The following is a 13,520-nucleotide window of genomic DNA, read 5'->3' as shown; positions in this document are numbered from 1 at the left end:
AAAACCAGTCTGGTCCTGCGGGGTGTGCTGATCTTGATGAATCAACATTTTCCAGCAGAAAAAGTGGAATTTGCAATTTCCCAACAAGTCCTAATTGAGAGCATTCAGAAAAAGCAAACAAACAAAGGATCAGACCAAACAATGGCAGAGGGCAGGAAATGAGCTGGGCATCTCTGAAGAGCTGTCCTCACCCGCGCAGAGCATCGCTGCCAGGGCAGGAGTGCCAGCAGATAAACAGGGCTGTGCCAGATGGAGGAACCACCATGGCTGGATGTCCTTTCCCTCCAGAACATCCAAGCAGACCTGAACACCTGCCTTTTGGATCAGGGTGGTATCTCCTGGATGGATGGGATTGCTGGTGTTTGGCTGCATGCCTGAATATGTTGGTGGCCTTACAATGAGCAATAGCACTGCTTTTCTTTTTTTTTTTTTTTTTTTTTTGTTTGTTTGTTTGTTTTGGGGGTTTTTTGGTTTGTCCTGATCTCATGGTTCACCAGGACAGGTAGGAAGTTCCAGGAGTCCCCCCCTAGAAACCAGTGGAGCTATACACTGTGAGATTTGGTGAGAGCCAAGCATCTCAGGGACATAATATATCTTGCTGTGCTTTCATAACCACATGATTTTGGCCCGAAGCTGCTTGTCACTGTTGAAAGCTTTGCTGCTGGGAATATTTTGTGGGGCCCAGCAGAAAGGGTGATGGAGAGGGATGAAAAGTTGTTCAGGGAGAGCAGGACTGGCTGAGTAGCCCCAAAGCGCTGGTGTGGCACCTGCAAGTCCTGTCTTGGGCTTTTGGCTGAATCAAGGGAATTTGTATGGAAGGTCACCACAGGGAATCATGAGTGTTTTCTGATTTCATTTTTTATGGCTGTATCTTCTTTTCAGCAGCTCCTCCAGCTGCTCTTCAAGCCTTTCAGTTTGTGGTGGTTTGGCCAGTTTTGTGCTTGTGATAGGATCAGGAGTAATGCATCCTGGCAGGGATGAGATGGCAGCTTCCATCTGGGCAGCTCCACTGGAGGCAGTCGGAACTGGTTTGGGAAATGAGGCTGTTAAAACCACAGGCTCCTCTCAGACCAACTTTCAAAATCTGTCACCAGCAGAATGCAGTCCTGCTGCTGTCACCTCTGCCAGGCTGAGCCCATTCCACAGAGCCCCTCTGCATGGCTTTCAGTAGGCTGCCATGGGAGCCCTCGGCAGAGGGAACACAGCCCTTCCCTGCACTCTGGGGTACTCTGGCCAGCTTGCACTGCTGGGCAGATTTTCCTCACAGAAAGGGGCAATTTGGGACCAGAAAGAGGTTTGCAGCACCAGAAGCAAGGATACTGCCCAGCACATAGCCAGTAGATTCAAAACCCCTTCTGGGTTAAATCCACTTTCAGTACATGGCTTATCCTTGTGAACAAGAAGCACATCCCACAGCAGGGACTCTCCCTGGGCCTCCCATGGGCAGAAGTAGGAACTAGACACACTTTCTGAATTGGCCATGATGGCCATCCATGATTTTTCTGAGTACAATGAATAGGTGACATAATTCTTTGCTTAATCTTTACTGTTTCCATTATGTAGCTGAGGAAGTTCGGTCTCCAGCTGCCTGGCTATATTTGGGCTGTGAACTGCAGGAAGTTGATCAGCATGACATTGTTACAGATGTAATGTTTCCCTAGCAAGAGAAGTCTTGTTCAAACCTCTCTGCCTTTTCCTTCTTGTTCTCCAAGCACTGGGGGTGCCAGATGCTCCATATACCTGCTCCAAAGATGTGTAATACCCCTCCCCTCCCTCCTTCCCAGGGAGTTCATTTGTATGGCATAAGGATAATCCAAAGTGATGGCTGAAAACTTCCTTTTACCCGAGGAGCATGGACACTGACACTCTAAAGTAGACAAAGAGATGTGGACACATGAACCAGTGCAGTCCTTCCAATAGATCCACAAGATTTATTCAATTGCTTTGAAGGTGCAGTAGCATAAGTGCATGTTTCTGCCCACAGCCCATGAGCTCCCCAGCGACAGCCCTGCTGCTAATTGCAGTAGTTTTCCAGCTGGTAGAGGGAGCAGGTGTTGTGGCAGCATTGCTCAACAATCCCTCGCTTCACTTTCTCAAACTCCTCCTGCTGGAAGGGCAGCTCTCCCAGCTCACCGTGCAAGGGACCGCTCACTGCCAGGGAAGAAGAAGAGAAGTTGTGGGACATCACACAGCATCAGCCCTGGCTCTGGAGCCCTGCAGACACCCCTTTAACAGGCACCAGATTTTTAATCCAGAGTCACTTGGAAAACGGGAAGGAAGTTGCACCAGTGTCCCCAGGTTGATGCTGCTTGTAGTGCCTTCAGGCTCCCTGCTTCCTCTCCCAAAATAATCCTGTGGTGTTCAGAAGGTGCCAAGCTGAGTGGCTATCTCTCAGCAGTGTGAGGGATAAAGGGACACAGGGGCTTTACTGGGGAAGCTGTGTGGAGAAGAAGACAAATCCTGCACCCTCCCTGGGGTGAGCAACTAGTAAGTGAGATGATAAAATGGGATTGTCTGCTCTACAGAGAAGAGTTTGGGGCTGCAGAGCCCTTTAGTCAGTTATCCACTCTTCTGGGATTCTGGGCAGACAACTGGGATGTTCATGGGATTGCGGGGACAGTCCAGTTCTGAGGCTGGGTGCATTTCCCAGCTGCTCCTGAGCAGCCTGATTCAGTTGGCTGCCTGGATATAGCCCCAAACTGACAGCAAAAGCATCTGTGTGTGTCTGTGTTCACAGCTGGGGGCAAGTTTTTAGAAGCAATGATAAATTAGGGTATTTGGACACAGATAAAACTCAACAGAATATCTTATTTGCTGGTGAGAACTTGAAAACTTGTGCACAGATCAGTTCAGGTTTTGGTTGCCCCAGGAAAGTATGGAAAATGGCAAATAAATGGCAGTGAGTTTTTCCTGCAGGAAGAAAAGAGCCCTTAACAACAAAGAGAAAATGCCTGGAAAGTGAGAATGAGATGTGGTTTCTAGGGCAATACAAGTACTGTACAAGATGCAAAATCCCCAAGCCCCCAAAGCGTGAGGCAATGAACAAGGCACAAGAGTAACACAAAATCATTATGCTAGTGTGCTAGAAGGGAAATTTGGGAAAAATTTGGTCCAATGTTAAGTAGAAGAGGAAATAGCTAGTCAATGTTTTGTGATTTACTTGTCTTCATCCTTCAAGCCAGCTGTGAGCAGACTGTAAACATAACCAGATTGTGTGACAAAGAGGTGGTGGCTCAGGCAAAAGTCCTGAAAAAAAAAGGTAGAAAATCCCCAAATACTTGCATTCTGGTTGGCATGATTAAAATTCTCTGTACAGTATTTAGGTAATTTGGCTAATGAAACCCCCAACCCATTTGTGTTGGTCTCCAGAAATGAATAATCAGAGAATGGAGCAAATGACATCCCAAAGAAACCATGGCAAACACTCTGATAGGGCATTATCTTGTTTTACCTTACAAAGACCCCCTAAGACAATTTCACAGGAAGGTTACATACACAGGAGAGGGAATTGGATATGAAGGAAAACAGTATGTGATGGGAAGAGAAATGGTGGGAGAGATGTATTGTAGTCAGGGCATGTTAAGTAAAGGTCGATCTTGAAATGAGAGGATTGAAATGGATTAAATTTGGACAGGGGTCTCTTCTTCATCTATTGACAGTCTTGATTAGAAGCTTGGAAGACAGAATGTTCAGTGTGCTTCTCCAGGCCTCACCAGTCAGCAAGGATGTGGACAAATGCAGAACTGCATGTTTAGATATCTAGAAAATACGAGCTAAGGAGGCAGTATAGCTGAGGAAAGGTCAAAACTAGACATGGGAACAGTATTCAAATATTTTGAATACCAGTCATAAAGGCGAAATGACTAAGCTCTTCCCCATGTCCACTATTGAGAAGACAAGAAATAATTTACAGCAAGGGATGTTCAGGTTAGATATTGGGAAGAAACCCTCAAGAAGAAGGTCAGTTGAGCTTGGGAATGGGCAGCTCCAGAAGGCAGAAGAAGCTTTCTCTCTGGAAGTTTTTATGAATGTACCAGACAAACATGGGTAAGAAATGGAATGGGGACAACTGATCCTGTCTTGGGACAGAAAAAGGCTTCTTGAGTTCCTCCCACCTTTATTTGCTATGAATACTCCCAGGCTGGTATAACAGCCACACAAAGAAATAGACGAGTTTGAGTTTTCAGGCACAACTCCTTTTGCCTCATAAATCCTCTCTCCCTGCCTACCCTCTCATCTGCCTTTTTAACCTGAAGAGCTTTTCACTGGCAACCTAATGCTGTTGGTATGCCGAAGGTATTCCTGGCATTCCCCATGGAGGACGTTCCTGGTGTCACTGTCAAAGATAGGCGGTTGCTGCGTCTCGCATCACGTAGCACGCACACACTGCTTTCACGGTCAGCCCGGCTTACCTAGAGGCTGCTCAACATCCCGCCGGGCTTTGGGCTGGTAGAAGAAGCCCCGCTCCCCACACACCAGGTACAGAGCTTCCACCAAGTGGGAGCCACAGAGGTGCTGGTTGACAGCCGCGTGGCTGCTCCCGGGGCCAGAAAAGGCGAGGAGGGCCAGGAGAGGCAACGATTGGATCCAGAGAGCCATGGCAGGCAGGCTGAGGCCTAGGATTAAGAGGCAGAGGAGACACAGGAAAGTCTAGGAGGTAAAAAAAGGTTGTAATCAAGCATCTTATGTCTTTCAGCTCCTCTGGCATGGAAATGAGACCAGAGAAGGAGATGGACTTTCTAGTTTGAGAAGGAAGGAGAGCTTTCTGCACCAGGATTTACAAGTGACAGTAAAAGACTACTGACTATAACTATAATTCCATCTCCATGCTCCATCAGTCTCAGGCTCCCTGCCCTCCTGCCTCAAAAGGCTGGCAGAGCCATCCCACCAAGCCCTGTAGCGTACATGCCCTTGAGAGCCAACATCAGCAGACCCCTTCAGAGGGAAAACCCTCTCTGCCCATTCAGAAGGGGCTGTAATGTGTGATGATGGCCCAAAACCTTCACAATGTCCTCAAAGACCTGAGGAGGCCTCATTTTCTTGGGTCTTGTCACTGCCTGCTTCATCAGCTTAAGAAGATAGGACTGCACAACAAGTAGGAAATGAAAGGGAGGCAATCCAACTTACCCAAGAATTGGCAGCAAGAGGTGGAGAGAAGTTCACTCTGAGGGATGAAGATGGTTGGTAGTAATGTCCCCATTCTCTCTTTCCCATATTTATATGCTTTACATTAGCCCAAGTAACACAAAAGCTACCAAGAGCCCCTCCTCCTTGATGACTCTCTAGCCAAAATTTTTGCTACTTGTGCAAATTAATTTCCCTCTGCGTAGCATCCACAGGCCTTTATGCAAGTTAATATAGAAGCAACTGTTTGCAGTTTCCATCTCATTTAGTCTGCTCTTTTCGCTTCCCCAAGCTCTGTCCTGAGCCATCAGTGACCCTTTTAGCAGGAGATAATGGTGCTGTTACAGCTGCGATGACTACTAATGACACTAATGCTGGCAATAGACACTGTTGGCATTGAGGTGGTTCAACAGCTGTTTCTAAAATGTAAAATTAAAAGCAAACATGTTAATCTGTTTGATTTATATCACCTTGGAAAGTATGCAGCAATGGGACCAAGTGGTTGGTGAAATCATGCTACTGTCAGGTGTTAGGAGAAGGAAAACACATTATTGAGCTCAGGCTCACTGGCCACGCGGTGCACAGCCAGAGACACGCGTCCACAGCTTGGGCAGGGGGAGGAATAACATCTGCATTTTGCAGGAGACCTTGGGTGGTCGTTTTGGCTTAGCAAAGGACCAGAGTTGGAGCATTTGAAATTGTGTATGAGGAAAAAAAAATAAGCCTTTTCCCTTTCTCCTACTGAAAGGCAGGTTCCCTCCTTCACCTGCCCCTTCAAATTCCTGTTTGGGATTAAGCAGAGTAAAAGCTCAGTCTCTGCCATGTGCAGCTGGGAGCTCTGAATATCTCAGCTCTTCTCCCTGGGGCTCTGTCCAAAATGGTGTCTTAACCACCAAGAAACTGGTAAATCCCAGTGAAAACCAGGAGATACCTGTTTATCTCCATTCTGGCTGGTAAGTTTGCTTTTAAAAGGAGATGGTGGGTCAGCAGTGGCCCACTGGCTCTTATGGCTCTGGTTTTGGCAAAAGATCTAGCTCTCACTCTTTTTCACAACATTATCCTATTCTTGACTACCTTTGTGCTCAACTTTCCTGTTACCAATAGCGAGCTTGCACTTTTTTCTGCTTAAAGTATACTTTCTTTTTCTTTCCTCTTTTCATTTTTTTTTTTTCTGCCTGAAAAGGCCCATTTCAAATGAAGGGGATGAGGTCATCTTCAAACTTCCCATTGCTCAGACTTTTGAGACTGAAAGTGCTCAGGACCACTGAGTAGGAAACATTTTCATCTGTTTGAACTCTCTTGCTTGCTTAACTTAGAATAAGCCTGATTCTCCACACACAGGACAAATCAGAAGGAAGTTCACCGAAATCAGCACAAGGCCTTGAGATTCGAACCAGGCCTTTGATTCCTTGAATAGTCAAAGCAATTCAATCCATCAACGTTTAGGAGGTAGGAAGTGCCATATGCCCCCGACTCGGCTTTGAGTGTGAAGTATCGTATGTTTGCTAAATGACTGTGATTGCAAAAAGGCTCCTGAGAAGCGCTAAATCTCTGATGAGCACACAGGGACGGGACCCATTTGCTCAAACGGATGCAAGGCAAGGTTATCAGTTACATCCCCTGCCATGTCGGTCTTTCAGCCCCCTGCTAATAAATCCAAGTTGTGATGCTCAACTACAGTTAATAGCATTTCTGCACAATGTGTAACTCTATCTCTGACTCTCTTCCCCTCAAAAAAGATATTGGATGTACTTGAATGACCTAGTGGCATACCCATGGAGAGGGGCTCAGGTTTCAGCAAGATAGGAGTTCAGGGAATTCACTTACTGAGACCTTCTTACTACTGGGTAAAGGTGGGGAATTAGCAGCTACATCGGATAAAACCTGGTATTTTACCCCAACTGAAGTAGGTTGCCAAAGCCAGCAGCAGGAGTCTTGTGTGACTCATGCTTCCTCCAGAGCAGGGACCATGCACCTGGAATCTGACACAGAGGACAACCCTCAGAACTGCCCTCCAAATCCCCTTGGCAATCATTTTCCTGCAGTCATCACACTGCTCGAGGTTCAGTGGACCTCAGTCAAGTGATTGCCTTGGAAAAGCTCCTGAGCAGGGTGTTCCCCAGGTTAATCACATGCTGAGATTTGCCATTTAGGGCTTTCCTGCTTGCACTTTTGAATGTCACCTGAGCTCACCTGAACCCACGTTTTATTGACAGAGGGACTTTGTAAGGAGGCTCCTCCATACACTATTGTCTCCCTTCTAGGCAGCTTCCCTGCCGGGCTCTCCCCTTCCCTGAGGCTTACACCACTGATGTCACAAAAAAAGCCACTTTATTTTGCTTTGAAACTGCCATGTTCTTAGCTTGTTTCTTCTCTTACTCTTGGCTAACCAAATCCTGGAGGTAGCTTCAAAAAGCTCGTGGCATTCCTGCAGCATGCCACAGCAGGGGAAGGGCTGACTGTACCCGAGCGTTCAGGAATTCCTCTTGGCTCACTGTAGTTTGGGTACAGAAATAAGCCAGAAGATTTATTGGAAGGAAAAAAGATATCATGCTGGCTCAATGTTCAGCACAGGCTAATTTTTTTTTTCAAAAGTTTCCTTCTATGATTTTTTTCCCCTTCCAAAATATGATCACTTTGATTATTTATTGGAAAATGGATTTTCTTACCATAAATGGTCCTCTGGAATATGAAAAAGTGCTAGCAGTCATATAAATGGATATAAAACTGATACAAACTGCGGAAAGTTTTGTCTTAGAGGGAAAACTCCCGTGTCAGCAGCAAACTGAGAGAGGGGGCCGACAGGGGAGCCCATTTCTAGGTGGAAAAGCTTTTTCTACAGAAAAATCTCCCTTCCAGGCTGGGCTTCCCCATGATTTTCACGTCATTAGGCAGTGATGAGCCAAGCAGTCATCCATTGTTTCAGCTGTGCATGCCTCCTGTGATCCCCCCAGATCCTCACATTGGGCTCACTTGGCTGCAGGGAGGGAGCGGCTGGGTGGGAGTGGGCTGCTCCTGCCCTTCGTGCTGAAGCACCTCCAGATGTGACTCAAAACCACCTCCCTTCCTCACATCCCCCCCAAGCCTGAGCAGTTGCATCAGTGGGAACAAGGTTTAGGCAATCCCCAGTGTCATGTCATCGAGTTTTACAGTCCGCTGCCAGCACAATAAAATCTTTACTACTGTAGATGTCTTGCATTTTCAAACCCTGTCCTGAAAAAATAACAAGCCCGCTACGGGGGAACTAGTTAACAATTACAAGTTTGTGCAAGTCTTAGTGATAGCAAAGGTCAAGGCTGGAGGCAAGCGAGTTCCCAGCACCCAGGGACCCCAAAATGCCACCCACATCCCCCTTGCTGCTTGACTCCTCCTCCCTCTGGGGTGAATTTAGGGCCTTGTGAAGCAAATAGCCCCAGTGCTCCTCTGTGCTGTGCCAGCAGCCTGCTGGAACACAGCCCAAATCACCCTGAGGGGTCTGCATTCCCAAGAGCAGGTTTTGGGGGTGACCAGCATCCTTGGTGCTCTGTGTTTCCATGTGGTTTCCAGCTGCTTTGCTCCCACTGAGGTGTCCAAACATGTGTGCAGTGCCACTGGTGTGACGTGAGGGACAGAGAGGTGAACCTGGCACTGAGGAGGGGAATTAATCCTGAGAATACTTGCAAAGATGCCCTCGAAGGTACGTGGCCTTGGGGAGAGAAGGTGCTGCTATAGCAAAGGGTGAGGCTTTGGCTTATCTGGAGCCACACAATGAGAAATGCCCTTGCTTCAGAGGGGGCATTGTGCAAGCTGGGCAGGGGGATGCTCACTGGGATAGAAGTAATCTCGGCTGTTTCCATAATCTAATCCGGGAGGCTGCCTGGCTGCAGGGCATGTGAGCCACCCCCATTGCTCCAGTGGCCACCAGGCTCAAGCAAAATGCTCCTGCTGGACTGTGGACTTCACCATTTTCCAGGCTCTCCCAGGCCAGGGACACTAGCTGCTTAGAGCACAAAGGATGGGGTTATAAAACAGCAGGGGGTATCCCAAAACTCAGTGTAACCAAGCAGGTCTGACCCATCAGTTCCACTCAGCTCCCATCAGATCCCATCAGTTCCCATCAGTTCCCATCAGTTCCCATCAGTTCCCATCAGCTCTGGGTTGGCTGCAAAGAGCAGAGAGGGCTGTGAGTACAGGGACACCCCTGGAGATGCAGCTCACTGGCAGAAGATGCTCCAGGGAACAATTCCAAAGAGCCAGTAGCTTTCCTTAGGGAAAGCTCCCAGGTGTGCTGCAACTCTGAGAAAGCCTCCTGAGGCTCAAACCCTCTTGCCACCCGTTCTGAGTACGTAATGCCTCTCACAGGGAAATGGTAACCTTTGGCAAGGCCAGCTCACCAGGGACCACAGAATTTGCAAATTAGTTTGGCTGCACCTTGCTCAAGTCCCCCTGGCCTCTGCAGGCTCAAACCTCCCCCCAAGTGCAGCTACCCAAGTGAGCTCAACCAAATTTAATGATCTCCAGGGTAAAGCTCCCAAAATCTTTCCTGTACACTTTGGGAAGAGCATACGCAAGGTTATAAATAGAGATGGAAAAACCAGCTATGCTTCTTTTAACCCTATGAAAATATTAACAGCCACATGTTGTTTTTTTTTAAGGTAAAGAAGAAAATAGCACCTAAGAGCCGTTATTAGTTCCTAGAAACAGCTATTAGCAGACACAGCAGAACAAATTAGTTTGTTTATCAATGAGGAGAAGATTAAATCTGTGGCTATTAATGGCCCAAAAGTAATCCTTGGTGGAGATGGAGAAACATTAGAAGAGGTGATGACACCCTGCCAGAGGACAAGTACTGAGAAACAAAAGTAACAAATAACTTCCACTGAGTGGAGGAGCGCTGGAAAAGTAGCCTGATCAGCACCAATCTAAAAATACCCATTTTCAGCACTGATACCATGTCTGTCCTTCGTGTCGTTGAGTCCATGAGAACAAACAGAGAGGATCTCGACCCAGTCCTCAGGAAACAGCCATGAGAGGGACCACTGAGTGTGTCAGGGAGTTTCTGCCTGTGTCCAAAATTGTAGGCACTAGTCTCATAGTGCCACCACCGTGGCTTCCACAGCAGGTGGCATCACAGGTACCCCTTGGGCATGGGAGAAGCCTTTGGTAAAAGTGGATGAGCTAGTCCTTGGTCGTGGTGCTGGAAAGGATGGGCAGACACAGCAGAAAGTGCTGGGTGCTAAAACTGGATGCTATGAGCAGTCAAAGCAGCAAGCGGGTAAGGAGGGAAGTGCCAAAAGAAAAAGGAATGTTTTTTCCTGGCTCAGACTGGATCTGTCCCAACTGTAAAGTGGTCTCATGGATTGAAAATAAATCATTGTGTCACATACTTGTATTTTTCTCCACTGCAAATTGACCTGAAACTCCATTTTTCCCCATGACTTCTGGAGGTGCTGCTCGCTCCTTCACCTTCACAGGGTACACACTGAGCTTCAGCACTTCAGGCTCCTCCAGCTGGCTTGGGACCTGAGACAGCAGCTGTAATTTTTTTCTTCCTTCCCCATCACTCCTACAGCATCATCCACGTGGCATTTGGTGCTTTGCCGGCTGGTGCAGCTCTGTGCCAAAGCACCTTTGCTAACACTGGCAGTGAAAACAAACCCAGCTCACCATTGCCCTTATAAGCTGTGGTTGCTCCCAGGCATCCATCTTCCTGGCATTGTCATCCCTCACTCCCAGGATGCTCCACAGGGCCAGGAGGTGCCGAGGACTCGCAGAAGGGCTGCCCCTTTTCCTGCTCGTGGTCAGCAGGACCCCACTGCGGAGTGCTCTGATCTCCCCTGCCAGGGAACGGGAACTCCCAGGTCTGATACCATTCATTATCGCTGGCTAAGTGGATTGTTTCGAGCACTTAAAGCTACTTTAGGGATTTGGATGCACATCGGTAACTAGTCCATAGGCTTTCCTATGGGTTCCTAGACAAGGAGGTGTAAATCCTGCTGATAAGGCTTGTTAGTGATAGGGGGCTGGGGAGGGGAAGAAGGGGGGGTGTTTGGAGCCAGGCACAGGGATCTCCGGGGCCGGGAGGGTTAAGCCCACTGCTGCAGCCCCCTCCTCCTGCTGGAGAGCCCCTGGCTGGGGGGAGGCACTGGGGTGCTGCGGGCAGTCGGGGTCAGCCTGATTTACAGCAGCAGAGGAACCGGGGCTGTTAATTCAAAGTTGCCGCTTATCGGTGTTTAGAAAGCAAGCTCCGATCTGTTGGTTAGCGATTTGGCCTTTGCTGTAAATAGAGGGGCCCCGTGCTTTGCTCTGACATTTCTGTCGTATTATCTTGTCTCAGCCTCCGAGGGAGGTGGGAGAGTTATTTAAGGCTGACCTTAGTTGAAGGAAAATGAACAACTCCCTTACCCCACCCTGTTATTCTCTCACAGTCCTGGGTAACAACTGTTGCATTGAAGTATCTGTGCAAGATACTTAATCCTCCACCATCCGTGAAAATATTTGGTAGATCAATTCATCCTGCTGTGCCCAGAGAAAATAATCACAAAGACACCAAGTAGAACTAATGTCAGGAGTAAAAAAAAAAAAAAAAAAAATCATTATTCCTCCAGAAAATCAGTGAGAATGGGCCTTGAATCCATCAGAGAATGGAGTTCACCACTTAGCCTGTTCAGTCTTGCATTGCTGTAGTTAAGGTTTAATTCAAATCTTTGTATCACAAGTTTGAAAAGCAGTTGCTTCATCCCAAGCAACTAAAGATAAACCTCTGAACATAATATACAAAATCATGTATACAGTGGCTGGTTGGAGCTGGATAAAGTATTTTGGATTTGGGAAAATTCAGATGGGGACCCAAACTCTCTACAGCCTCAAGGTAAAGCATTCAGGGGATGCACAAGGAGTCTTTGTGAATCCCACCCATCCCTGTTGGGATGTGCATGGGTTTTGGGAGGTTTGCTGTGTACAGAAGTAAACATGTGCATGTGCCACAGCTGCCCCTGAGTGATCCTCACCTTACACAAGATGTTCAAAGTGAATTGGTTAAGAGACACAGGAAGAAACCCTTGTCCATTTGGAGCACAGCACTTGCTAGACTGAAAAACATCTAATCTCCAAATGCTTGTTTTATTGACCTGTCACCGCCAGCCCCACCAGCTGCACAATGAGAGCTGCAAGGCTACAGTAGCACATCTGGGGTGCAGACACGTGGGGTTTGTCAATCCCTTACCTAATCTTTGCAAACATCTCTATTCAGTTAAAAACAACAAAACCAGAACAAAACAAAGAAAAGAATCACCACCCAAAACCCCCTCCTGATCAGTTTTCAAGGTATTTCAGATAGTTTCTGCTTTCAGCTGTGCCAGAAAAATGTCAAAAGATCATCTTTCCACCGAGAAAACCTAGCGCTCTTCCAAACACTGTAATGAACAAGTGTCAGAAAACTGAAAACAAATTCTATGCAGTGGAAAGTGCAGTACCCATTCTGGTCCCTGGGGAAAAAACCAAGTCTGATTTGAGCTGGATTAGCAGCAGGAATGACAGCTCAGGTCAGCCGCAGCCTTATCCGAATCAATTCCCCTCTCCGGGGAGGCAGTGCGTGTGTGTGCACATACCTGCGGCTATAGGATTTGTAAATAATTGAGTTCTTCTGATCCCTACCACCACGGCACAGGAAGAAAGATTTGGTCCTGAGGGGGCTGACAGAGGTTCAAGCCCCAGATCTGCCACTTAGACGCTTCTTCCCAAAGCTGTTTAGGCATGTAATTACTTTTCCGGCTCTGTGCCTGGTCTGAGTCTCTGATTCTCTGCCTCCTTTTATCTGTCAGCTTTTTACAGGGACAAGAGTACTCCTCTACCTCCCAAACATGTAATGAAGATGAATTCATTACAGCTGTAACACTTTAATGAGCATTCTGAAGATACAGGGTATCCTTACAAGTCCTAAATTGGGAAACTCCCTCTCAGAGTGGGCTACGGTGCCTGGATGCATGGCCCAGATTTGTGCCAGCAATACATTAATCCACCTCTGTGCATGATTCTGGAAGGGATTTTAACAAGAGAAGGGGTCTGGCTTTCATGTAAAAGCCAAGCTTGCAGTAGTGACTGGAATTAGTTTCCTTTAACATGAGGATAACTCCGGAGCAGGAAACACTTATGTGATTGAGTGTATCTTCTGGTCTCCCAATCCCTGGGCATCCTGTACCCCATCCACTTGGATGCAGCAGACACAGAAATAGTGAGAAATGCTGGGAGAAAATGTATTCGGTGAAGGCAAGTCCCCTGGTGTTTTACTGTTTAAAAGAGACCTCCCAACTACTGTTTCATGCATAATTGTGCAATTGGTAATATCCTGCCAAAGAAAGGCTTAGATCATCTCATCTGCAAAGCATTTTCCACCTCCAAATAAACATTTTGCACGA

The 13,520-nt window shown here is 47.3% G+C and overlaps 1 protein-coding gene across 1 annotated transcript; it reads right to left on the bottom strand.

Moving 5' to 3' along the window:
• Positions 1–2,014: 2,014 nt before the first annotated feature.
• Positions 2,015–5,264, bottom strand: INS (insulin). The gene is made up of 3 exons (XM_005522339.2): positions 5,128–5,264; positions 4,413–4,616; positions 2,015–2,151 (listed from the first exon to the last, which is right to left on the bottom strand). Exons 1-3 carry the CDS (start codon positions 5,198–5,200, stop codon positions 2,015–2,017), a joined length of 414 nt encoding a protein of 137 aa, XP_005522396.2. The 5' UTR covers positions 5,201–5,264.
• Positions 5,265–13,520: the final 8,256 nt, after the last annotated feature.

The sequence above is a fragment of the Pseudopodoces humilis genome, chromosome 7 (genome assembly GCF_049639895.1).
Source record: "Pseudopodoces humilis isolate 2021_Gansu_Grassland_sample_001 chromosome 7, ASM4963989v1, whole genome shotgun sequence".
Taxonomy (NCBI): domain Eukaryota; kingdom Metazoa; phylum Chordata; class Aves; order Passeriformes; family Paridae; genus Pseudopodoces; species Pseudopodoces humilis.
The sequence above is the reverse complement of the archived record's forward strand: the minus strand, read 5'-3'. Positions and strand labels throughout refer to the sequence as shown.